Source organism: Heloderma suspectum, chromosome 3 (assembly GCF_057233095.1).
Source record: "Heloderma suspectum isolate Gila_16-S chromosome 3, 16-S_ref, whole genome shotgun sequence".
In the NCBI taxonomy this organism is placed as follows: domain Eukaryota; kingdom Metazoa; phylum Chordata; class Lepidosauria; order Squamata; family Helodermatidae; genus Heloderma; species Heloderma suspectum.
Window position 1 is genome coordinate 158,817,507 of NC_139460.1, and position 24,132 is coordinate 158,841,638.

General features: G+C 43.7%; 1 protein-coding gene across 3 annotated transcripts in view; it reads left to right on the forward strand.

Annotated features, from left to right (window-relative positions):
- DACH1 (dachshund family transcription factor 1) overlaps positions 1 to 24,132 on the forward strand; it is a 525,454-nt gene that overhangs the window by 329,285 nt on the left and 172,037 nt on the right. For 2 of the 3 annotated variants that reach the window (XM_084844859.1, XM_084844857.1), the window contains 2 exons: positions 15,354 to 15,489; positions 23,462 to 23,599. In XM_084844859.1, the coding sequence (XP_084700985.1) occupies positions 15,354 to 15,489; positions 23,462 to 23,599 (274 nt within the window). The remainder of the gene's footprint in view (positions 1 to 15,353; positions 15,490 to 23,461; positions 23,600 to 24,132) is intronic. The other variant, XM_084844858.1, reaches the window with a different exon arrangement.

The window sequence follows — 24,132 nt, forward strand, 5'->3', positions numbered from 1 at the left end:
CCAGTTGTTCTCTCCCCATGTTTCCAGAGGGGTCTTTATATCTGGGATAGCACCATCTTTTTGTTGGAAGACAGGCCAAACTGGAGCTCCCTACCCTCCCAAGCTGGTTCTAGACTTGAAGAAGACGCAATGCTTTTTCCAGCACGGTCTTTACTAGACATTTTTTTTGTTTTATTTCTTTACCTCAGGGATGGGCAACTTCGGAAGGTCCTGGGGCCATTTTTGCCCCTTGGGTTCCGGCCCTCTGCAGGTGCCAGGAAAAAAATTTAAAACAAATAAAATAACATTTTTAAAAAATGCCATCTGTAGTGGCTATGGAGCACCAAAAGGGTCAAAATTAGCTTGCAACCAAGGGAACACTTGGAGAGAGAAATGCTCTGGAAGAGGAAAGAAGGGGCTTACAGGCAGCACTATACATTCAAGACTGGGCATCAGACCCGCCTGCTTCAAATACAGATAGCACCTGAATTCTTCAATAGCCCAATCCCTTCTAAGATACGTGCAGCATGATTGCAGGACCAGTAGCCCACCCCCTCCTCAGTTTGGAACTGGGGAAGACAGGGGAAAGTTTCAGAGAAGCAGTACAAGGCCAGAGGCAAGACACCCCCACCCCATGAGGAGGCCAAGTCTTGGCAACCATGGATATTTGGTTGTCTACCAAAGCTTACTATAGAATAAAACAAAATAGACAGAAACTGAACACAGTGTCTTTAATGTAGCATGTCACTTGACCCTCAGACAGCACTTAGCACAAGCTTTGAGGAATCATCTGTGGCAGTATGAGCTGCCATATATTGTTTGTGAGGACCATATATCTTTGAGGGAAGGAGTTCAGTGTATGAAGATAACAAAGAGTCAGTCATAAACCCCTTTTTGTGTCCCCCCAACCTCGTACTAGGGGCAGGGGAAAGCAAAAGCTAAAAAAATCAAAATTAAATACAGAAAGAATTATAAAGTATACTGAAGTCGGACGATGTTGTTCTCTCGTTGAATCCAAGATGAGGTGTCCCAAGTGAGATGCGAGAAGGGCTTTGCAGTTCTAACTGGTCAGAGCTGGTGTAGTGTAGTGGCTAAGAGACCGGTATGACTCAAAAAGTCTCCAATTCAAATATCGCTTCTGCCACGAACTCAGTAGGTGGCCTTAGGCAAGCTACTCTCTCCCAGCCTTGTTCTCCTAGTCTACAGTATGGGGATGATAATACTGATTTATTTCACAGTGTTGTAAAGATTACAGGTCAATAATATAAGTGAAGTGCTTTGAACACTTGAAAGCGCTATATTAACGTTAAGTAGTACAGTAGTAGTGTTAATATCATTAGAAAGGCAAAAGCCTTTCTGTTGTCCTTTAAATAGTCTTCCTTGAGAAGGAGGGTATTTAGAACGTCTCTAAAAGCTGTAGAAGCAATGGGGAAGGTTCCATTTCACAACGCAACATCCTTCCTGGGAAGATTTTGTCTAGATGAGATTTGAAAGGCCAGCATCAGACACACATGTGATGTGCCCTGTGGGAAGGATTCCAGAAGACAGGAAACTGGTGGGCGCCAAAGACCATGTCAGGCCCCTGCTCTTTCTGGACTGACCTTCCATTGTCCCACAGGCCTTCTGTCCTCCAGTGCCTTTTGTATGGTCTTTAAGAGTGTGTTTTGGATGGGGGAGGGGGGCGGCCGGGAATGTTTATAGTAATTTTCATACTGTATCTTTATCTTACTTGTAAGCTGCCTTGGAAGGGTTTCTATTCTGAAAGGCAGAATATATATAATTGTAGTGAATACATTTAATAAATAAATCTACCTACCCACTGATGATTAGGTTGGATGGTTGGCACATAGGCATATGTGGGATCAAATGAGTTGTTCCTTGCATCTTTCCACAGATTATAGTTAAGTACTTTGCTCTTAACTATATCATATATAGTTGCTTAACTATATATGCTGTCTGTCTGCCTGCCTGCCTGCCTGCCTGCCTATCATCCATCCATCCATCCATCCATCCATCCATCTATCTAGTTATATATAGCAAATATATAGTTATATATTGATATTGATACATTTGAGCAAGCGGGACAAGAGTTTGCCAGCACTTCCAGTCCTGGCCTGGAAGGGTGGGGAGCTCCTTCTCCAGTACAAAAAGATTGACTATGTCTTCCATCCAGAAAGTGGCACTATCCCAGATGTCAAGATTGTCCTTCGGATGTCTTGAAGAATTAGAATTTACAGTAAATAAACATTTCCCTCTTTCTTTTATGATAGAATTCAGTGCATGCTTATCTGTCCTATGGAACATGCTGGGACTTAAATTATTTAATTAATTAGATTTATAGACTGCCATTCCCAAAGGCTGGTAACAATATGTTAATTACAGATACCCAATTAAATGGAATAAATCATAATTTGCTCTATTCACCCTGTCCCTGGGCTCCAAACTCATTTTGAATTTAAAAGGTTCTTCACTGCTTTCAGAACATGGGTTTGGGGTATCTGCAGGGAAGGGAATTCTAGAGTTGAAGGGCAACCAGCAAGAGTGCCCTTGGCTTTGGGTGGACTGTATACAGATAGCTTTCAAAACTGATTCTCTTTGGGTGCAGTATATTGAATTAGCTTTGGCCAATGAATTTCTCTAATGTGTGAAATCAGCAGCAGAAAGGATTCTCCGTACAGCATTTGAAGTGATTACACTGTTTGTATTCTGAACTTAAAATGGTACAAGTGAAAACTTAAATTTCTGTTGTGCTAGCTTCTGAGATTCTTAAAATGACAAACTCCCTAATTTGTCTCAGTAGGAAAGCTGATTTGGCGAGCCTGGCCAGCTCGGATCTCTTGCTGACCTTTCCCTGCAGTTCGCAAAGTTCTTCTGAGCCAGCGTTGTTATCTTAAACTTGCAAAGCTTCAGCTGCCATTCCATTATTAAGCAGTGCTTCATTTTCCAGAGATAAGAAGTTGGAATTACACTGAAACAAACCTTTCTATTTTTAACCCTTTCAAAAGAATAAAACCAATGCAATAATAAAATCAAACTGTTAAGAATAAAGTAGGGAGGGCATGAGGTGCCCATGTGAAAGAGAGACAAGTGCTTGATATTGTATCCCACCTGAGGAGTCTGTGCCCTTTCTGAAATGAGATGAACATTAGATACCCTTTTTGTAATTGAATGTTGAGATCTGTGAGTTGGAGGAATAAGATATCAGGAATGAGCCGGGACAACAGACTGTGACAATAGTAAATCACAGTGAGTGTGACAGCTGTGACCTGAGAATGCTTTAGGCAGGAGATGCCTTTCATCACCTGCCCATGGCTTCAGAAAGCCAAGCTTGTTAGCAGCCTCGACTCTCCCCAAACAGAAATATGTGCATGCAATATAAGGGCACATAGAAATAAATGCTCTAGCTCAGAGCTGATGGTAATATGTTTGTGGTAACATTGAGAAGACAGCCATAAAACAATATCAGAATCTACACGACATCCATGAAATATACATTGAAATATCAATTTGTAATAGAACATATAACATAGATAATACCTAGCATAGTGCTGTCCTAATTATTTGAATGTCTTATACATTGTCAAAATATAGGAACTGTGAGGTTGGTAAAGGGAGTGCTGTTTCCATAGGTTTATTGAATGAGAATATATCACTGGCACACAGTATAATATTTGTCGAACTAGTGGTTTTGAAGAGTGAGACGTGTGTGTGTGTGTCTGTCAATAACATACATGATGTAAACCCCCTCCCCCTTGCATAATCTTTTGTTTCTTAAGGGCTGCTTTACACATTATGTATTGAATACAGTATGTACATGTGAAAATGGAATGTATATAGGTTTGCCAAAGTCTATACTGTACAAGTCCGAGCCAGGATTGACCACAGTTTTTTGCTGTATGTACCAGAAGTAACAAAATGCCTCTTGCTATATAATGTGTGAAATGATCCTTAAGGCAGCACTCTGTGTTTAGCAAGTGGGATAGATCAATCTAAGTGTGCTCCACTTGCTTGGAAACAAAAAATACAAAAGTTTGTTTGTTTGTTTGTTTGTTTCATTTCTATACCACCCAATAGCCGAAGCTCTCTGGGCGGTTCACAAAAATTAAAACCAAACGGCATACAATAAAATAAAATATATAGAACCTTAAAGCCACAGTAAAACAATTTGTTGTTGTTCAGTCGTTCAGTCGTGTCCGACTCTTCGTGACCCCATGGACCATAGCACGCCAGGCCTTCCTGTCCTGCGCTCTCTCCCGGAGTGTGCTCAAGTTCATATTCATTGCATCCGTGATGCTATCTAGCCATCTCATCCTCTGCCGTCCCCTTCTCCTTTTGCCTTCAGTCTTTCCCAGCATCAGGGTCTTTTCCAGGGAGTTTTCTCTTCACATTAGGTGGCCAAAATATTGGAGCTTCAGCTTCATTATCTGTCCTTCCAATGAGCACTCAGGGTTGATTTCCTTTAGGATGGACTGATTTGACCTCCTTGCAGTCCAGGGGACTCGTAAGAGTCTTCTCCAGCACCACAGTTCGAAAGCATCAATTCTTCAGCGCTCAGCCTTCCTTATAGTCCAGCTCTCACAGCCATACATTACTACTGGGAAAACCATAGCTTTGATTAGACGGACCTTTGTCGGCAAGGTGATGTCTCTGCTTCTTACTATGCTGTCTAGGTTTGCCATAGCTTTCCTCCCAAGGAGCAAGCGTCTTTTAATTTCATGGCTACAGTCACCGTCTGCGACTGGAGCCCAAGAAAGTAAAATCTGTCACTGCTTCCATTTCTTCCCCTTCTATATGCCAGGAAGTGATGGGGCCAGATGCCATGATCTTAGTTTTTTTAATGTTGAGTTTCAAACCAGCTTTTGCACTCTCCTCTTTCACCCTCAACAAGAGGCTCTTGAGATCCTCTTCGCTTTCTGCCATTAGGGTGGTATCGTCTGCATATCGGAGGTTGTTGATAATTCTCCCAGCAATCTTAATTCCAACCTCTGATTCATCCAACCCAGCATTTCTCATGATGTACTCTGCATATAAGTTAAATAAGCAGGGTGACAATATGCAGCCTTGTCGTACTCCTTTCCCAATTTTGAACCAATCGGTTGTTCCATGTCTGGTTCTGACTGTTGCTTCTTGACCCTCATACAGGTTTCTCAGGAGACAGGTAAGGTGGTCTGGTACTCCCATCACTTTAAGAATTTGCCACAGTTTGTTGTGATCCACACAATCAAAGGCTTTAGCGTAGTCAATGAAGCAGAAATAGATGTTTTTCTGGAATTCTCTTGCTTTCTCCATGATGCAGCGAATGTTGGCAATTTGATCTCTAGTTCCTCTGCCTCTTCTAAACCCAGCTTGTACTTCCGGTAGTTCTCGGTTCACATACTGCTGAAGCCTAGCTTGTAGGATTTTGAGCATCACCTTGCTGGCATGTGAAATGAGCGCAATTATGCAGTAGTTTGAACACTCTTTGGCGTTGCCCTTCTTTGGAATTGGAATGTAAACTGACCTTTTCCAGTCTTGTGGCCACTGTTGAGTGTTCCAGATTTGTTGGCATATTGAATGCAGCACTTTAACAGCATCATCTTTTAGGATTTTAAATAGCTCGGCTGGAATACTGTCATCTCCGCTAGCTTTGTTGTTAGTAATGCTTCCTAAGGCCCACTTGACTTCACTCTCTAGGATGTCCGGCTCAAGTTCAGTGACCGCACTATCATGGCTATCAGGGACATTCAGATCTTTCCTGTATAGTTCTTCTGTGTATTCTTGCCACCTCTTCTTAATCTCATCTGCTTCTGTTAGGTCCCTGCCTTCTTTGTCCTTTATCATGCCCGTCTTTGCACAAAACGTTCCCTTGAGATCTCCGATTTTCTTGAAGAGATCTCTAGTCTTTCCCATTCTGTTGTTTTCCTCGATTTCTTTGTATTGTTCATTTAAGAAGGCCTTCTTGTCTCTCCTTGCTATTCTCTGGAACTCTGCATTCAGTTGGGTATATCTTCCCCTTTCTCCCTTGCTTTTCGCTTCCCTTCTTTCGTGAGCTACTTGTAAAGCCTCATCAGACAGCCACTTTGCTTTCTTGCATTTCTTTTTCTTTGGGATGGATTTTGTTGCTGCCTCCTGAACAATGTTACGGACCTCCGTCCATAGTTCCTCAGGCACTCTGTCTATCAGGTCTAATACCTGTAAAACAATTAAAAAAGTAAAACAATACAGCCACAATAAAACCTAGCAGCAGTGCAGGAATTTAAAATAGCAATTTCAGATTTAAAACAGCAAAGCTAAAAGTCTAGAAAGCTAAAATGCCTGGGAAAATAAAAAGGTCTTCACCCGGCACTGGAAGGAATACAATGAAGGTGCCAGGCGAACCTCACTAGGAAGCTCATTCTACAGCCGGGGTGCCACAGCAGAAAAAGCCCTCCTCCTAGTAGCCGCCTGCCTCACTTCCTTTGGCAGGGGCTCATGGAAAAGGGCCGCTGAGGATGATCTTAAGGTCTGGGCAGGCATAAAAGATTAGCATATTCTCCCTGTCCAAATTCTAAAATTGCATTGAGTATGCACAATTTTCTGCAGCTTTCAGTTTTAGCTCAACTGCATTTTCTTTCCCCATGACTTCCAGAGGTGGCCTTGTTAGTCTGTTGCAGCAAAAAAAAAAAAAAAAAAGGGGGGGGGAAGAGTCTTGTAGTACTTTAAAGACTAATGAATTTATTATGGTATAAGCTTTTGTGTACCGGAATCCACTTCATTAGATGTAACTTCCATGTTCACATCTGCACATTGATAAAATACTGCAAAAAAAGTATTTTTGATGTGATCATATGTATGACTATATCAAGATGCTGTCTGTGTAGTATTTTACTAATGTGCATGTGCTACTGTGGATTGGTAAATTACCACACAAAAAGAAGCTTTATGCAACTGATCATACTATCACATCAAGATCACTTTTTTCAGTGTTTAACATATGCACAGCTACACATTCAAATTGGTAAAATGCTACACAAAAAGTAGATTGGTGCAATAATATATACAATTACATCAATAAAATAATTTTAAATGAATAAAATACATAAGCTTCCCTATAACTATATTCAGCTTTCAAAGAAAGCATGTGGAAATAAAGTATGGAAGAGGTGTGGGGCCACACATGACAGCCCTGCCCCCAGCGTTCCTAGCCCTTCTACCCCAATCTTCCTGCTCAACAAGTAAAGGTCTGAAGGGGGTTCCTGATCACAGGAGGATTCTTAGCGTTTTCAAGTTAATGTGCAAGGAATCCCTTTTTAGCCATTCCTGCTTAATATGGTGAGGTCATAGAATCATAGAATAGTAGGGTTGAAAGGGGCCTATAAGACTGTCGAGTCCAACCCCCTGCTCAGTGCAGGAATCTAAGTCAAAGCATCCCTGACAGATGGCTGTCCAGCTTCATCTTCAATGCCTCCAGTGTGGGAGAGCCCACTACCTCCCTAGGTAATTGGTTCCATTGCCATATTTCTCTAATAGTCAGGAAGTTTTTCCTGATGTTCAGCCAGAATATGGCTTCCTGTAACTTCAGCCCATTATTCCTTGTCCTGCACTCTGGGATGATCAAGAAGAGATCCTGGCCTTCCTCTCTGTTGACAACCTTTCAAGTACTTGAAGGGTGCTATTATGTCTCCCGTCAGATCAGGGTGGAGTGGACAAATTGGGGGTGGGGAATCTTGAAGGAAGGTTTAAACACTTCACCACCAGCTGCCTTTACAGATAGCAAAGAGTTGTTTCACAGTCATCAAAAGCCACTTCTTCCAGAAGTGAAGAAAAAATGCTGGTTAGGATCTTTCCATCCTCATAGGGATGTCAGAGAATTCCGCCACGGATCTCGGTGAGGCCAAATGCCAGTGCATTCGGCCCCCCGAACTCTGTGGCGGAACGGCCTGCCCCCTGCCCTCCCCGCGGATCCCCCCCGGGACGAGACTTGCCTGGGGCAGATGTTCCAGACGGTGGCGGCTTCGGCAGCGGCAGCGGCTGGTCTTCTGACCGGCCGCCGCCGCCACTGCCATTTGCAGTCTTCCCCCCCGCCATTCATGATAGGCTACGTAAAGACTTACGTAGCCTATCACCTCTGGGTTAAAAAAAAACCACGTACGCAAATGGCGGCGGCTACGGCCACTGCCATTTGCGTTCCCTATTTTTGGTTGTCTTAGTCTACGTAAATATTTACGTAGACTAAGACAGCGAAACTAAGGGGGAATGCAAATACGTAGCCGCCGCCATTTGCGTACGCGTGTTGTTGTTTTTTAACCCAGACATGATAGGCTACGTAAGTCTTTACGTAGCCTATCACGGCTGAATACAGGGACGCAAACGGCGGCGGCTACAGCCACTGCCGTTTGCATCCCTGCTAGCCAGCGGCTGGATGTCCGGCTGCTGGCAGAGCCAGCTGGCAGGTCTGCAGAATCCCTGCGGAGCGGAGCCGGCTGGCCAGGATTCCGGGGGGAGGCGCAGAGCACCTCCCCCCCCCGGCGAGGATTCTGGGGGGAGGGATGGAGCGCCTCCACCCCCAGCGGAATCCAGCGGAGCCAGGTAAGGGGGGTTTCGTACATCCCTACATCCTCATTAACTATTGTGTGTCTTATTTTCCCTAGTTTGGGAAGATAAGCAGTGCCAGAGATAACAAGGAAGGAAGGGCTTCTGAGAAAGAGCTGCTTCTGCTAAGGATATTTAGTGACAGGAGCCTTCTCCTTCACTTTTCTATGTGTTCCCAGCTATGAGAGACCACATCCTACTACTGCACACTCATCCTTAGGGAGTGTAATGTTCAATCAAGCCTGTGACTCCCTCAGACTGATACCGAGGTATGTCTGCATCTCAGGAATGGGTAGATAAAGAAATCCAGTTGTGCATTACCAACCTTCTTATGATGAAAAATGAGATTAGAGTTCTCTGAGGCTCCAATCTTACTGTGCATAGTTACATGACAGTAAGCCCCACTGAACAGAGTAGAATAGAATAACCATGCATAGGATTATGCTGTAAGCACAAGGATTACATACTATAGTGCTCCATGTATAGGATTGCACTGGAGGACTCAAAGGACTAGCAGAGCTTTGGATCAGAGGAAATTAGCAGGATATTGATTTGTTTCCTACCAGTTCCTATCCTATCCAGAGTTGATGTCACATGACAAGTAAATCTTGGAACTGATGAAACTAAGGTGCCTACTCGAGGATAAGATGCTAATATAAATCACCTACTGTCAGTTCCCCCATTCTGCTGCCCATATTTGTTTGTTTTGTGTATATTTATATCTTCCTTCCTCCCAGGTTTGGAACCACTCACAATAATACCAACTACACAAATAAAATCATACAAATATAAGGAACAACTTATTAAAATCCTATAATAACAGTGTAATCTACATGCATAGAGGACACTAGAAGGAATACCTATTGTCATATGCCATATACACAAGAATTTAGATACTCATTTCAATGAAATCTTGCATACAATTCTCCCATGTGTTCAGGCCCAGGAAAAGAGTTGGTCTGGAGTAAAATTCATAAAGGGCCTGTACAGGCAGTATATGTCCTCAGACTTCTGTCTGGGCTGGGCTGGAGGATTTGGGAAGATGATGATGAAGATGATTATATTCATATCCTGCCTTTCCCCCAGTATTGAGACTCAAGCTGCCATTACAACATTAAAAACTTGTACAGTTAAATCATATAAATACAAATATATGAAAGTTAAAATATAATTAAATCATCAATAATATTAAAATTGTATAAAATATCAGAATTTAAAGCAACAACAGCAATATAAACAATAGTACCAATCCGTCATATTCTCACAGGTCCAGACTATCTATGATCCAGGCTTGTGTGCTCCCACCTGCACCTCTTTTCCTGCTGCTCCTTCTGTCTCTTCACTGCAGAGAAATTACCAAGTCACCCGGAAAATTTGCATTTATTCAGAAACAGGACATTTGACACTGTTAGGAAGTTCAACACTGCAAAATAGATACTCCTACTGTGGCTTAGTTCTCACTGAGATGGGAAATCTTTATCTCTGCACTGGGTACTTTCAAAATTATCTACAGTTCAGGACATGCTGACTGCTTTCCATCATATGATAAAAGAGCGGTAACTGGTTCTCCAGATGGGGAGATACTTAAAATAATTAGTTCCTCAGCCTGAGGTAGTTCACCATTCTAAACTATGGTAATCCAGTATGGTGGGTGGACTACCTGTGCATGTGTCTTTGCTTATGCTTGTTAAAAGAATAGGTGAGGCCTCTTAATATGGTTAATCTCTCATCTTCCTCATAACATTTAATGTGGTCCTGACTTAGGAGCTCTGTGTGTGTGGAATTTTATTTCGTGGTGAAACCACTGGAGTGTGTACAGTAAGACCTGGGGTCCAGTCCAGAAGGATCTGATCCATGTTTTCCTTATTAAAAAAAGGGTGATTGATTTGCTTTCAGTTTATCAGTAAGGTTGAGAACTTTCTTTTGTCACCATTGTTTACCTCAGTTCCTCAGACTCCTTTCCATGTAAACATCAGTTCAGGCGCAGGTATCTGTCCTATATATTCTACAGTGAAGACAAATGCAAAGAATTCATTCAGCTTCTCAGCAATCTCCTTGTCCTCATTCAGTACTCCTTTAGCTCTATTGTTATCCCATGGTCCAACTGCCTCTCTAGCTGGTTTCCTGCTTCTGATATATTTAAATAATTCTTTATTGTTGGCCTTGATATTGTTAGTGATATGCTCTTCAAAATCCTTTTTTGCATCTCTTATTGTCTGCTTGCATCACCTTTGTGCAAGCTTGTGCTGCCTTTTGTTTTCCTCACTTGGGCAAGACTTCCATTCTCTGAAGGAAGCCCTCTTTTCTCTAATAGCTTCCTTGACACTGCTCATTAACCATGCTGGTGACCTCTTGGATTTGGTGCTACCTTTCCTAACCTGTGGTATACATTTTAGCTGAGCTTCTATTATCGTGGTTTTGAGTAACTTCCAAGCATTTTGAAGGGATTCAACCCTCTTGACTCCCCCTTTCAACTTCCTTTTTCACTAGTTCTTTCATTTTAGAAAAGTTTTCTCTTTTGAAGTCAAATGTGTCTGTGTTGCACTTCCTGGTTAATTTTCCACTCAATTATATAATACATCTGATAGCACTCTGGTCACTGTTTCCAATTGGTTCAACTACATTTATATCTCCTACTAGGTCCTGGGAGATACCACTTAGGATTAAATCCAAGGTCTTTTTGCCTCTGGTCAGTTCCATGGTCAACTGTTCTAGGGCACAGTCATTTAGGGCATCGAGAAATTTAACCTCTTTGTCATGACTGAAATATCCATTTATCCAGTCAAGGTGGGGGTAACTGAAGTCACCCATTATTACAACACTTCTTCATTTAGAAGCCTCTCTGATTTCGTTTTCCATCTCAAGGTCACCATGAGCATTCTGGTCTGGGGGACAATAGCACATTCCTAGCACTAAATTAGTTTTGGAGCCCAGTATTGTCACCAGTGCTTCTGTGGAAGAGTCTGCCCCTTTTAGTTGGTCTAATCTCTTTGACACTATACCCTCTTTGATGTACAGAGCAACACCTCCTCTAGTATGCCCTTCCTGTCCTTCCTGTAGAGTCTATATCCAGAGATGACTGTATCCCACTGGTTCTCTCCATTTCACCAAGTTTCTGTAATGTCCACTATAGGTTCTTTTTTAAAACCAAGCCCTCCAACTCTTTGTCTTGGAGACTTCAAGCATTTACATAGAAACACCTAAACACGGTGTCCCTCTCCAGATGTCACTGGCGTGTGCATCTTTTGCTATGGCACTTAGGCCTTTTGAATGGCTATCATGTTCTACCATGTACACATGGTCTATTTTCTCCCCTTCTACATTTGGGCAATTGAAAACATTCTCATCTTCATCCCTTTGGGATAATTTAACCCAAACTGATGCTTCCCAGCTCCTGTCAGCTTTCCCCCAGGGTCTAGTTTAAAAGCTGCTCTGCCATCTTTTTTATGCTTACCACCAGCAGTCTGGTTCCATTTTGGTTCAAATGGAGTCTGTCCCTTTTGTACAGGCTGGGCTTGTTCCAAAATCACGTTCCCCAGTGCCTAACAAATCTGAACCAACCCCCCCCGCCCCCCATACAACAGGCTCATCCACGCATTGAGACTTCTCAGCTTCACCTGTCAGGCTGGCCCTGTGCGTGAAACATGTAACATTTCAGAGAAAGCCACCTTGGTGGTCCTGGATTTCAAAGTCTCCTACCTAGCAACCTAAATTTGGCTTCCAGGACCTCAATATGACATTTCCCTGCATCGTTGGTACCAACATGGACCACAACCACTGACTCTCCCCTAGCACTATCTTCTAGGCTATCTAGATGGTGCATGATATCCACAACCTTCACACCATGCAGGCAATTCACCATGCGGTCTACACACCAGTCATAAAACCAGCTGTCTATGAGTCTAATGATTACCACAACCCCCCTCCCCCTGGAGGCATGTCTGCAGCATGACAGGATATTTGCTTGTCTTCCAAAGAATGGGTCTCTTCTAAGGGATCATTTCCCTCTTCTTCAGAATGACGCCCTCCTTCCCCGAGACCTACATCCTTGAGACAGCAGAGAAGCTTTCACCCTGGGAGTGGGACACAGCTAATAGGTTCCTGAAGGTCTCATCCACCAACCTCTTTGCCTCTCTTAGCTTCTCCAGGTCAGCAACCTGGCACTCAGGGAATGTACTTGTTCCCTGAGAGCCAGGAGCTCGTTACACCAAGCACACACCCACAACTTCTGTCCAGCAGGCAGATTGTCGTATATGTGGCACTCAGTGCAATATACTGGATAGCCCCCACACCTCTGCTGGCTTTCTATCTTCATAACTGTTGTTGTTGTTGTTGTTGTTACTATTTGGAGGATTGTTTACCTAGTAACTAAGCTGTTACTAGGAGAATGTGGGGAAATTATTTATAGTTACGTATTTACACTTATTATGCATAGGAAGAGGAGAGTCAACTGCCTTGGCTTTCATGCCCTGTTGCTAAAGTCACACGGGTGCTTAACTCACTTGTTTGCCGATTCTTTGTCACTGGGTTGAGACGCTTCATCCCTGGAGTTCCTTGCGATTTAGTTTGATTTATTTTCATGCAACAAACTACACTGGCCATATAACTCAAAACTAGGACTTTCCAGGTTGCAACCACAAGACTAATACTATGGATTGGATCCTAATTTAGTTATACTTAGAGTAGTCCCATTGGAAGAAATGGGATGAAGTTAGTCAGGACTAACCTAAATCCTTTTTATTTCAATAGACATACACTAAGTATGTCTAAGTCTGGATTCAACTAATTATCTTAAAGATCTCTGCTACAGTGAGAGATGAAGCTACAGTAGCTTTGCCCACTATTTCTCCCTGGTCTTACATCTGTCCACACCTACAGTAGCAAACAGGATTTCAGCCATATGGTACAGCAGTGGCATGTGTGGAGTGTGTTACAGGATCAGAAAACATAGATGGGAGAAACTACAGTTCTCTGGGCTCTAACTTCAGTCAAGATCTTTACCCAAGGCAGATTCCGCAAGACTGCTGAAATTTGCCAGAAGGATCCAGAGAGTACTTCTGTGGGCCAGAATATCAGGAAGATTCCTTAGCAGTGAGGGGTTAGTAGAGGTCAGATTTCAGCCAGACTGCTTCTCTTTCCCCACCAATAGAGTTTGGTCTCTGTATTGTTGTTTTTTAAATATAAGTAGCAGAAGACTGTGGAAGAAATCAACAAAAGCACCAGAAATAGAGCTTAATGAGTCCCGTCATTCATCTATCTTTGTCTGTCTGTTATATGATAGCTGTTGCAAAGTTATGTGTGAATAACTAACTGAATACATTTTATTTCACTTTTTAATATTTTTCAATCAAGCCCTTTTAAAGTAAAAGAGAAAATGTTACTAATTCCACCCTTTTCCCCACAAAGGCAAGGAGAAAAGAATGAATTTCTCATATTGATATTCCACCACCAAGGGTTTATTGATATGCCCTTTTTAGAGGAAGAGAATATTTCAATTTATTATTACTAGCATTTCCATTTATTATTGCAGCTAGTTTTGATAAAGACAGAAATTTGCAAGAGATTGTATATTATTGATTAGAGGAATTATGAAGCAAGACGATGAAGCAGAGACATGAGAAATTAAATTAATTACACTCTTACCTCTGCCTAGTTCAATCGCATTTCTATTAAGGTTAAAGGGTATTTCACAAATGAACTGATAAACTGAGTTTACAAAGCATGCTCTCATAGGCTTCCTCCTGGTTCATCTTGTTATATGACAATAATAAAACTCATTATCTCCTTTGTTTGAGTCATAATTGTGTTGTGTTGCCTTATGCATTTCTTCTGCTGTCTCCATATTATAATTTGTTCTGTGAAAGCATACATAAATATGATAAACAAATTAAACTCTTAAAATAAATTAATTTACTATGCAACTCTGTTCAAATCTTATATGCTCACTGGATTTCATTTTAATGAAGCCCTTCAGAAGATGTCAGGCCAAACAGTAAAATTATGTATTAAGTGAAAGCCTGCTTACATTTTGTGTGAATTGATATGGAAACTGTGGGTGGGTTTACTTAAATCTATAGAAATAAATTGCCTGGGTTTTGCAGTCATCTGCATTAGAATCCTATACTTCGCAATTGAGATTCTGGATATATAGACACACTGTGAAACATGTAAAAACTCCAAATCTATGCTAACTTTGCCAATTCCCTTACACATTTTTAAACTTTAAATGACATGAAGTCAAGGTGAAATCCACATAAATACTTTCTCTCACTAGCCCTATTCACACAAATCTCCCTTCTAGTTGGGTGTCAAGTAGTAAAGATCCCACAGAACTAGACCCACTTACCCTGCTCTAGTATTCATGCACATCATGCATAGGATCACTTCATGTGCTTCCATGCCACTATAGCACCATTAGTTTAAAATTAAAATTGAGATCTATCAAGCAATACTGAGTGCATTTTATCATTCTCTAGAGAAGCTTGGCCAGTTAATTTTGTGATGCCGTGTACCTGAATAACCTTAGATTTGATCTTTCGTTGCAACCCTAAAACCAGCTAGTCTAGAATTGTCCAGCCATGAGTACGTTACATCTCTAGCATTTGTCCAGCTGTTTGAAGATTGAGGATCAAAAGACCCATTATTCAAATTACTTCTGAATTCCAGTATATGGATGTGAAATTATGTGGAAAAAAACTTTGGCTCAGCCGTTGTAGTTGTAATGTGTATAAACAAGAAGGTTCTGAAAAGTCACATCGTTTTACATTGCAGTTTTTTGTTTTTGTTTTTTGGTCATTCATTTGTTTTGTTTTGGTGATGTGCAGGAACGAGTTCCAGACAGTCCTTCCCCTGCTCCATCCCTTGAAGAGGGCCGACGGCCTGGTAGTCATCCATCATCTCATCGTAGCAGCAGTGTATCCAGCTCCCCTGCCCGAACTGAAAGTTCTTCAGATAGAATCCGTACGTCACCGTGTTTTTTCTTCCAGCACTTCACTTTTGTTATCTGGAGAACGCAATGTGTCCTCACACCAATCTTACTAAAAATTATTTCTTAACACTATATTTCCCCGTTCGTAGAATCAAATTGCATCATTCTGCCATCTACAGAACTAACGTAAACTGGTGGCATGATGCCTTAAATATAGATATGTAAACTGCCGAACATAGAAGCATATATAATCAGAAAGCAAATTATAAGAATTGCTTCAGAAATAATATTCACAGGCCAAGACTGCCCAGCTTATGTCGCTCTAAGCCAGACACGACCCACTAGCCCATATATAGTGTGGGCTGCCAAATGTTTGAAAGCACCTTCCTCATTGTCAATAGCTATCAATGCCTATTAGTCCTGATGGCTATATGCTACCTCCAGTATCAGACACAGTATGCCTATGTACACCAGTTGCTGGGGAATATGGGCGGCAGGGTGCTGTTGCACTCATGTCCTGCTTGTGGGTTTCCTGTGGGCAGCTGGCTGGCCACTGTGTGAATAGAATGTTGGACTAGATGGACCCTTGGTCTGATCCAGCATGGCTCTTATGTTCTTATGGTTGTAGTCCCAGGCAGGCAAAACAAAGTAAAACAAAACACCAGGGCATGCTTTTAAGTGCTTGTTGGGCTTCCATATATGTTCAGTGAGTTACAAGTAGTACAAGCCTGGATTAGAATATTTTTAAAGAAACCCAAACTGTAGCACAAATTTATATTTTGATGCTATTGTATTTTGTTGTGCCTTTTAGCTAGTACAAATAAAATTGTACTTGATAAAATATTGACTTTACTTGAAGGAAATCTAGTTTTACCAGATTGTGTTATGCCCACTTGACCATCTAAATTCAACTTGAGTTCAGAAGTGCTCTGTTTGAAATAATGATCATCTGCTAGTTTCTACTCTCTTAAAAAGAATAGCAATATCATTATTTTCATTCATCTATTTCCCATAAGGTTTTGCCAAAAATGAAGATGAACACCCTATAATCCTTAGTTTGCAGTATTTGTGAGAATGTGATTCATTTAATATATAATATCTCTCAATATGAAATTAAACAGTATCTCAATTAGTTATCTTATTGGTTCTAAAATCTGGAGAAAAGTTCTTTGATTATATGTTACAGTATCATAAAATGGAATTGTGTAGTCTATCGTGAATCATAAATAGTATGATTTGGTATTTATTTATTTGTTACACTAATATCCCACCCTTTTCTCCAAGAAGCCCGTGATCCTCCTCCTTTTTTATTTGCAAATATAATAGAAACAAAAAAGAAAAAAGAAAGGGGAGGGGAGGGGAGGGGAGCAAAGAAAGAGAAAAAAAGAAAAAAATGAAGAACATGACATAAAAATATATACATTCACACTGTTTACAACCCCATTAATAAACTGTAGAAGAAAAAGAGGGGGGAAAGGATTTGATGCCTATATTTCAAAAATATACATTAAGTCGAAGCCTGGACCAGGACAGGCAGCCAGGACATCCAACAGAGGCAGGTGGGCCAACTTACCACCTTATTGGCCCTGCCTGGGACTGTGTAGCTGCCAGTGAGAAGCCCCCACCCCCCTGGCTGGAGCTGAAGAGGGAAAGAAAAAACTCCCTCGGGCTAATTACGGCTGATTCGAGCCAGCTGGGCCTGAACTCCCTGGGAAGACTCTTATCTGCCCAGCTCTGACGTGGGGTTGCCCCTTTGGGGGGAGATGCTTCGGGGGAGACGCAAGGGCAAGGGCCACTCCCCAAACACTGGGTTGACTGGTTCTTGTGGCTTCTATGTGTGGGTGTTGGTTGTTGTTTTTTGTTTTGTGGCTCAGGATTTCATGGCCTCCATGACAACCATGGGACTGTCCCAATATGTCATCGGCCTGACGCATGTAGCGGGGCATACTCTAGACTTGGTTTTCACAACTGGACATGGAGATGGTAGTCTGAAAGTGGAAGACTTTGCATCAGTCTCCTTGCCATGGTCAGATCATTATCTGCTGAGGTTTAGAGTTACAGCAGCTTTTCCCCTCTGCAATGATGGGGGACCTATTAAGATGGTCCGCCCTTCAAGGTTAATGGATCCGGATGGTTTCCAGAGGACTATGGGAGGTTTCTGGCTGATATGGTGGGCTCTCCTGTTGAAACCCTGGTTGATCTGTGGAATGCAGAAATGACCCGGGTAGTTGACATGATTGCTCCTGAGTAGAGGAGAGTACCCTACTCTCCTGGGTAGAGCTTGAACTGCTCTGTGGTATACCCCAGAGCTGAGAGCGATGAAACAAAATAGGAGATGGCTTGAATTCAGATAGAGAAGAACTCCTAGTGGATGCAGTTGAATGCTGGTATGTGCCTATGGTAACATATATTCAGGGGCAGCAAGGGCGGCAAAAAAACATCATCTTGCTGCCTCTATTGAATCTTCTGTCTGCCGCCCAATGGAGCTTTTCAGCATCATCCAGGGGCTATTACATGCTGGCCCTAAGGACACTGTAGGTCCCTCTGAGGCCTGCTTTAATGCATTTGCTAGGCACTTCCAGGATAAGATATCTTGCATCTGCCGGGACTTAGACTCCAGTGTTACAGCAGGTCAGTCTGGTGACATATCCAGAGCACAGCCTTGTCCTGGTCTCCTGGATGAGCTTCAATTGGTACAGCTAGGGATGTCAGAGAATTCCGCAACGGATCTTAGTGTGGCTGAATGCCAGTGCATTCGGCCCCCTGAAATCCATCACGGAATGAAGCCCCCGCCCCTCCCACCCACGAAAGGCGCATGGGACGAAGTCCCCGCCGCCCCCACCCCACGAAAGGCGCGCGAAACGGAGCACTTACCTGCTCCCGTTCGCGCTGCTTTGCGAATGGTGGCCGTCCTGTGGCCGCCATTCGCTTCCTCCTCTTCATAGCCGTGATAGGCTACGTGACTACTTATGTAGCCTAGCACGGCTAACGCAGGGACACCATTTGCGTCCCTGCAGAGGCCGTGATAGGCTACGTAAGTATTTACGTAGCCTATCACAGCAGGGGGGGGGAAAACCCAGCGTACACAAATGGCGGCGGCTACCGCCATTTCCATATGCTGGGATTTCCCCCCCTGCCGTGATAGGCTACGTAAATATTTACGTAGCCTATCACGGCTCAGTACAGGGACACAAACGGCGGCGGCTACGACAGCCGCCATTTGTGTCCCTGCAGGGCTGCCCAGCGGCCGGATGTCCAGTTGCGGGCGGCCGGAGCCAGGTGGCGGCTCCGCAGCTTGGCCGCGGAGCGGAGCCGGCCAGGCAGGATTCCGGGGGGAGGGACGGAGCACCTCCCCCCCATCGAGGATTCTGGGGGGAGGGACGGAGCACCTCCCCCCCACCGTGGATTGCCCGGCGCGGAGCCAGGTAGGTGTTTCGTACATCCCTAGGTACAGCTTGAGGACATTGATAAGGTGCTTGGACAGGTTCGTGCAACCACTCCTGTACTGGAACCTTGCCCCTCTTGGCTGATAAACACTGTCAGGGAAGGAACAGCTGTCTGGGCCAGGGAGGTGATTAATGCCTCATTGTGAGAGGGGGTGGTCATGGGCCGCCTCAAAGAGGCAGTAGTGAGGCTACTCCTAAAGAAATCCTCCCTGGACCCAGAAAATCTTAGCATTTTTAGGCCAGTGGCAAATGTTCCTTCCCTGGGCAAGATTCTTGAGTGGGTGGTTGCCGACCAGCTCCAGATGCTCTTGGATGAGACCAATTATCTAGATCTATTTCAGTCAGGGTTCAGGCCAGGTTTTGGCACGGAAACAGCCTTGGTCGCCCTGTATGATGACTAGGGATGGCGGAGAATTCTGCCACGGATTTCAGTGAGGCCGAATGCACTGGCATTTGTTCCCCTGAAATCCATGGCGGAACGGCCTCCTACCCCCCGCCCCCTGTGGATTCCCCCCCCCCAAGACAAAGCTTACCTGGGGCAGATGTTCCGACAGCTCCAGTGGCAGCTCTGGCTGCTGGCGGTGGCTCCGGCGACAGCTGGTCTTTCGACCGGCTGCCGCGGCCACTATTTGCATCGGCTGTTTGCCGTGATAGGCTACGTAAGTATTTACGTAGCCTATCACGGCAGGCAAAAAAACAAAAAACCCAGCTTACACAAATGGTGGCGGCTACGGCGGCCGCCATTTGCTTTCCCTATTTTTCGCCGTTTTAGCTTACGTAAATATTTACGTAGGCTATTACAGCGGAAAAAAGGGGAACACAAATAGCGTAATGGGCGCTATTTGCGTTCCTTTTTTTTTTTGCCGTAATAGCTTACGTAAATATTTACGTAGGCTAAAACAGCGGGGAAAAAAGGAACGCAGATAGCACTCACTACGCTATTTGCGTTCCCCTTTTTTTTTTGCTGTAATAGCCTACATAAATATTTACGTAGGCTAAAATGGCGAAAAATAGGGAACGCAAATGGCGGCCGCCGTAGCCACCGCCATTTGCGTACGCTGTTTTTTTCTTGTTCCTGCCATGGTAGGCTACGTAAATACTTACGTAGCCTATCATGGCAGCCTGGCTGGACTCCATTTGCGTCCGCAGCAGCCAGTCTGCGGCCAGAACTCCAGCTGCAGATGGCCCTGGCTGGCTGCTCCGTGGAGCCGGCTGGGCAGGATTCCGGGGGGGGAGGACCAGATAGCCTCCCCCCTCATTGAGGATTCCAGTGGGCGGGACGGAGCGCCTCCCCCCCCTGCGAATCACATCCGCGAAAAGGTAAGTGACGTTCGTACATCCCTAATGATGTCCTATGTCGGGAGAGAGACGGGGAGTGTGACCTTGTCAATTCTCCTTGATCTCTTGATGGCGCTCCATACCATCAACAGTAGTATCCTTCTGAGATGACTGTCTGAGCTGGGGGTGGGAGACACTGCATCCAAGTAGGTTTCACTCCTACTTGTATGGTCGACTCCAGAAGGTGGTGCTTGGGGAATATTGCTTGGCCGCATGGATTCTCCAGTATGGTGTTCCACAGGGGTCAGTTTTGTCCCCCATGCTATTTAACATCTATGTGAAACGGTTGAGTGCAGACATCTGGAGTTTTGAAGTGCGTTGTCATTGTGCTGATGACATGGAGCTCTACTTCTCCTATTCATATTCATCAGGTGATAGGGATGGACGAAAGTCCCTTACCTGTCCTCGAAGCTTGCTTCGCGGTGGGGGGGAGGCACATCGCTTCTCCTCCCGAAGTTCATGCGAGGGAGGGGAGGCACCTCACCCGGCTGAAATTCAGGCCGGGCGGGAGGCGCCCCATCCCTCGCCGGCGAAATTCAGGCCAGGTAGAAGCGCCCTGTCTACCCGGCCGCGAAAAAACGAAACAAAAAAACCCCACCCCCGTGATAGGCTACGTTAATCGTTACGTAGCCTATCATGGGGTTTTGTGTTTTTTTTTACTTTCCTTGTAATGGCGGCTGCGGCAGCCAGTCGAAAGACCGGCTGCCGCCCCCGCCCCTGACGAAGACCGGACGAACCTCTGCCGGGACCCACCGCCGGGAGGGACATTCGTGAAAGGTAAGTCCCGTCCCGGGGGGGGGCGGGGGGGCAGAGAATTTCACCGCCGATTTTGGGGGGCCGAATGCATTGGCACTTGGCCCCCCGAAGTTTCGGGGAGAAATTCTCCCCATCCCTATCAGGTGAGGCTGTGGATGTGCTAAATCAGTGCCTGGCTGCAACAACGGACTGGATGAGGGCTAATAAAGTGAAACTCAGTCCAGACAAGACTGAGATGCTGTTGGTGGGTGGTTCTTCTTACAGGATGAAGGGTGCTCAACCTGTTCTGGATGGGGTTGCACTCCCTCTGATGGAGCAGTAGCTTGGGGGTTCTTCTGGAGCCATCATTGTCACTTGAGCCTCAGCTGTCCTCAGTGGCACGGAGTCCCTTCTACCAACTTTGGTTGGTGGCCCAGCTACACCCCTATCTGGATAACCTGGCTTCAGTTGTATATGCGCTGGTAATCTCCAAGTTAGATTACTGCAATGCAGTCTACATGGGGCTGCCCTTGAAGACGGTTCAGAAACTTTAGCTCGTGCAAAATGCAGCAGCCAGATTGATAACGGAGACTAGAAGGTCTGAACATATAAGACCTACTCTGGCCCACTTGCGCTGGCTGCCTGTATATTTCCAAGCCCAATTCAAGGTGCTGGTTTTAACCTATAAAGCCTTACACAGCTTGGGACCACAATACCTGATGGAGCACCTCTCCTGAGACGAACCTACCCATATACTATGCTCAACATCTAAGGCCCTTCTCCAGCTGCCCACATCAAGGAAAGCTCGGAAGACGGCAACAAGGGAAAGGGCCTTTTCGGTGGTGGCCCCCAAATTATGGAATGATCTCCCTGATGAGGCCCACCTGGTGCCAACATTGTTATCTTTTCAGCGCCAGGTTAAGACCTTTCTCTTCTCCCAGACATTCAGCGGGATATGATAAGTGTTTAATCGATTCCGGAATGTCTTATGGTTATGGTTGTTTGTTTTGGGGATTGTCTGTTTGAAATTGTTTTAGATATGTTTCTTTTGTGTATATTGTCTGTTCATGTGTTTTTTATATAAATGGTTTTTGATCTCTGTATATTGTATTTTTAATGTTTTTAATCTTTGTAAACCACCCAGAGAGCTCCGTCTATTGGGCAGTATAGAAATAATAATAATAATAATAATAATAATATAAGCAGTCCATATATCTAAATAAGAATCTGTATGAAATTGACGATTCTGGGATATACATTTAATTGTCTCCTTACATGATCCTCCTCCTCTCCATTTTATCCTCAAAGCAACCCTGTAGGTTAGGCTGAGAGTCAGTGACTGACCCAAAGTCCCCCATTGAGCTTCATGGCTGGGTATGGACTTGAATCTGGATCTCCCCAGTTTCAGTTCCACACTCTAACAACTATGTTATAGTTGTAAAGTGAAGGTGATACTTATGTAAATACGGAAGCCATTTTGAAGTCAAAATGTCTTTCTTGGGGTGTTTGCCTATCTTCATTTATTATGGATTAATTTATTTCACATTTTGTTTCAATAAGAAATGGGAATCTTTTCAAGTTCTTACATCTAGAAAATAGCTACCCCTTTTCCTTTTAACTGTTACTCCATGAATCATGCAAGGCTCTTTCTCTCATAGTTATAGATTATTATCCAATGCAAGTGTGTCTTTGGTGCTCTTTAACATTCCTGAACTATTAAAATAACACATGTGGATGACCACGTTGTCTAATGGGGATGGCAGTTGGGATGTTTGTCGCAGGGAACTCTAGTTCTTTTTTGGCTTGACGGAGTTCCATGTCATGTACTTGCTTTGCATTTGTGAGCCAAGCTGTGGGCTTTTTCCCGAACTCTGGGAACTTTTTTTCACTTCTTTTGAAGGTCCTGTAATTTGCATAAAATTCTGAGCAATTTGAGTAAATTTGGCTGTAATTTGTGCAAATTGCTCAGCAATATGCACAAATTTCAGAAACGTCCCCCCAAACATGCAAAATTCCTGGAAAATGTGCAAACTGTCCCAACTCAATGCAGATTGAGTCAGGCGCCACAGCAGGAACTGAAACGAAGTCTGCGGGGCTGAGCCTAGGAAAAGCCATTGAACTCCACCCCCCAAAATGGATTTCTCTGGCATCCCTAGATGGGGAGTGTTTTACTTATGGTAAAAAAAGACACCTGCCTTTGCAGAAAAATAATGGATGTCCTTATGACCCACTTCCTGTCAATTAATCCTAATGAAATACTTCCATAGTTCAAATGTGTGCAGGCCCTAGTCTAACATTGTAACCAACATGTGAATATCAGGAGACCCCAGCAGTGGCAGTGGGACATGCATGCCCTTTGGGTAGGATGGGCAAGAAAGATGATGCTTCCCCATAAATGGGCAGAATCTATTTTGTTTGTCATAACCATTGTGAAATTAATTAACAATAATATGTTGGTTTTGGTTTCTTGTCTGTATGGTGCTAGCAGCGGTCCATCAGAATGGTCTGTCCATGAACCAGATGTTGATGGGTTTATCGCCAAATGTCCTACCTGGTCCAAAAGAAGGTGACTTGGCTGGCCATGATAGTGGACATGATTCAAAAAGGATGCACATGGAGAAAGGTAGACAATTTATTGTTTTATTGCTTACAAGAAAAATGTTATAGACTAGGCATCAAGTGATGCTGCTTTTTGTGCTACTTCTACTATTGGTGGTGCACAAGTGAAAGCATTAATGTGTGTGGAGGGGGAGGAGAGACAACTAGCTTCCTGTCTCTTCTACAAGATAGCATAATTTATTTTGTGTCTGTGTGTACATGCTTGTGTAGTACATTAATTATTGTAATAGTGGGAAAAATTAAATTGTAGAAATTATTTAATAATGGCACTAGAAAGAGGAAGAAAAAGATTAGAATCTCACAATGAAATGCAAATACGAAAATGTAGCCCTTACCTGTTCTACTTCTTAGATGCCTTTGCTTTAGTAATATTTTATTGAGAAATTATTTTATGTAATTGGTGTGTGTCTGTAGTTGATCCAAGGAACAGTCACTTAAAGTCAACCACTATGAGATAACTGTTGATGGCCATGTTTAGGGAAGGAAGAGAGGCTAAATTACTTAGCTCCTGCAACTGTTAATAGTGTAAAATGAGAC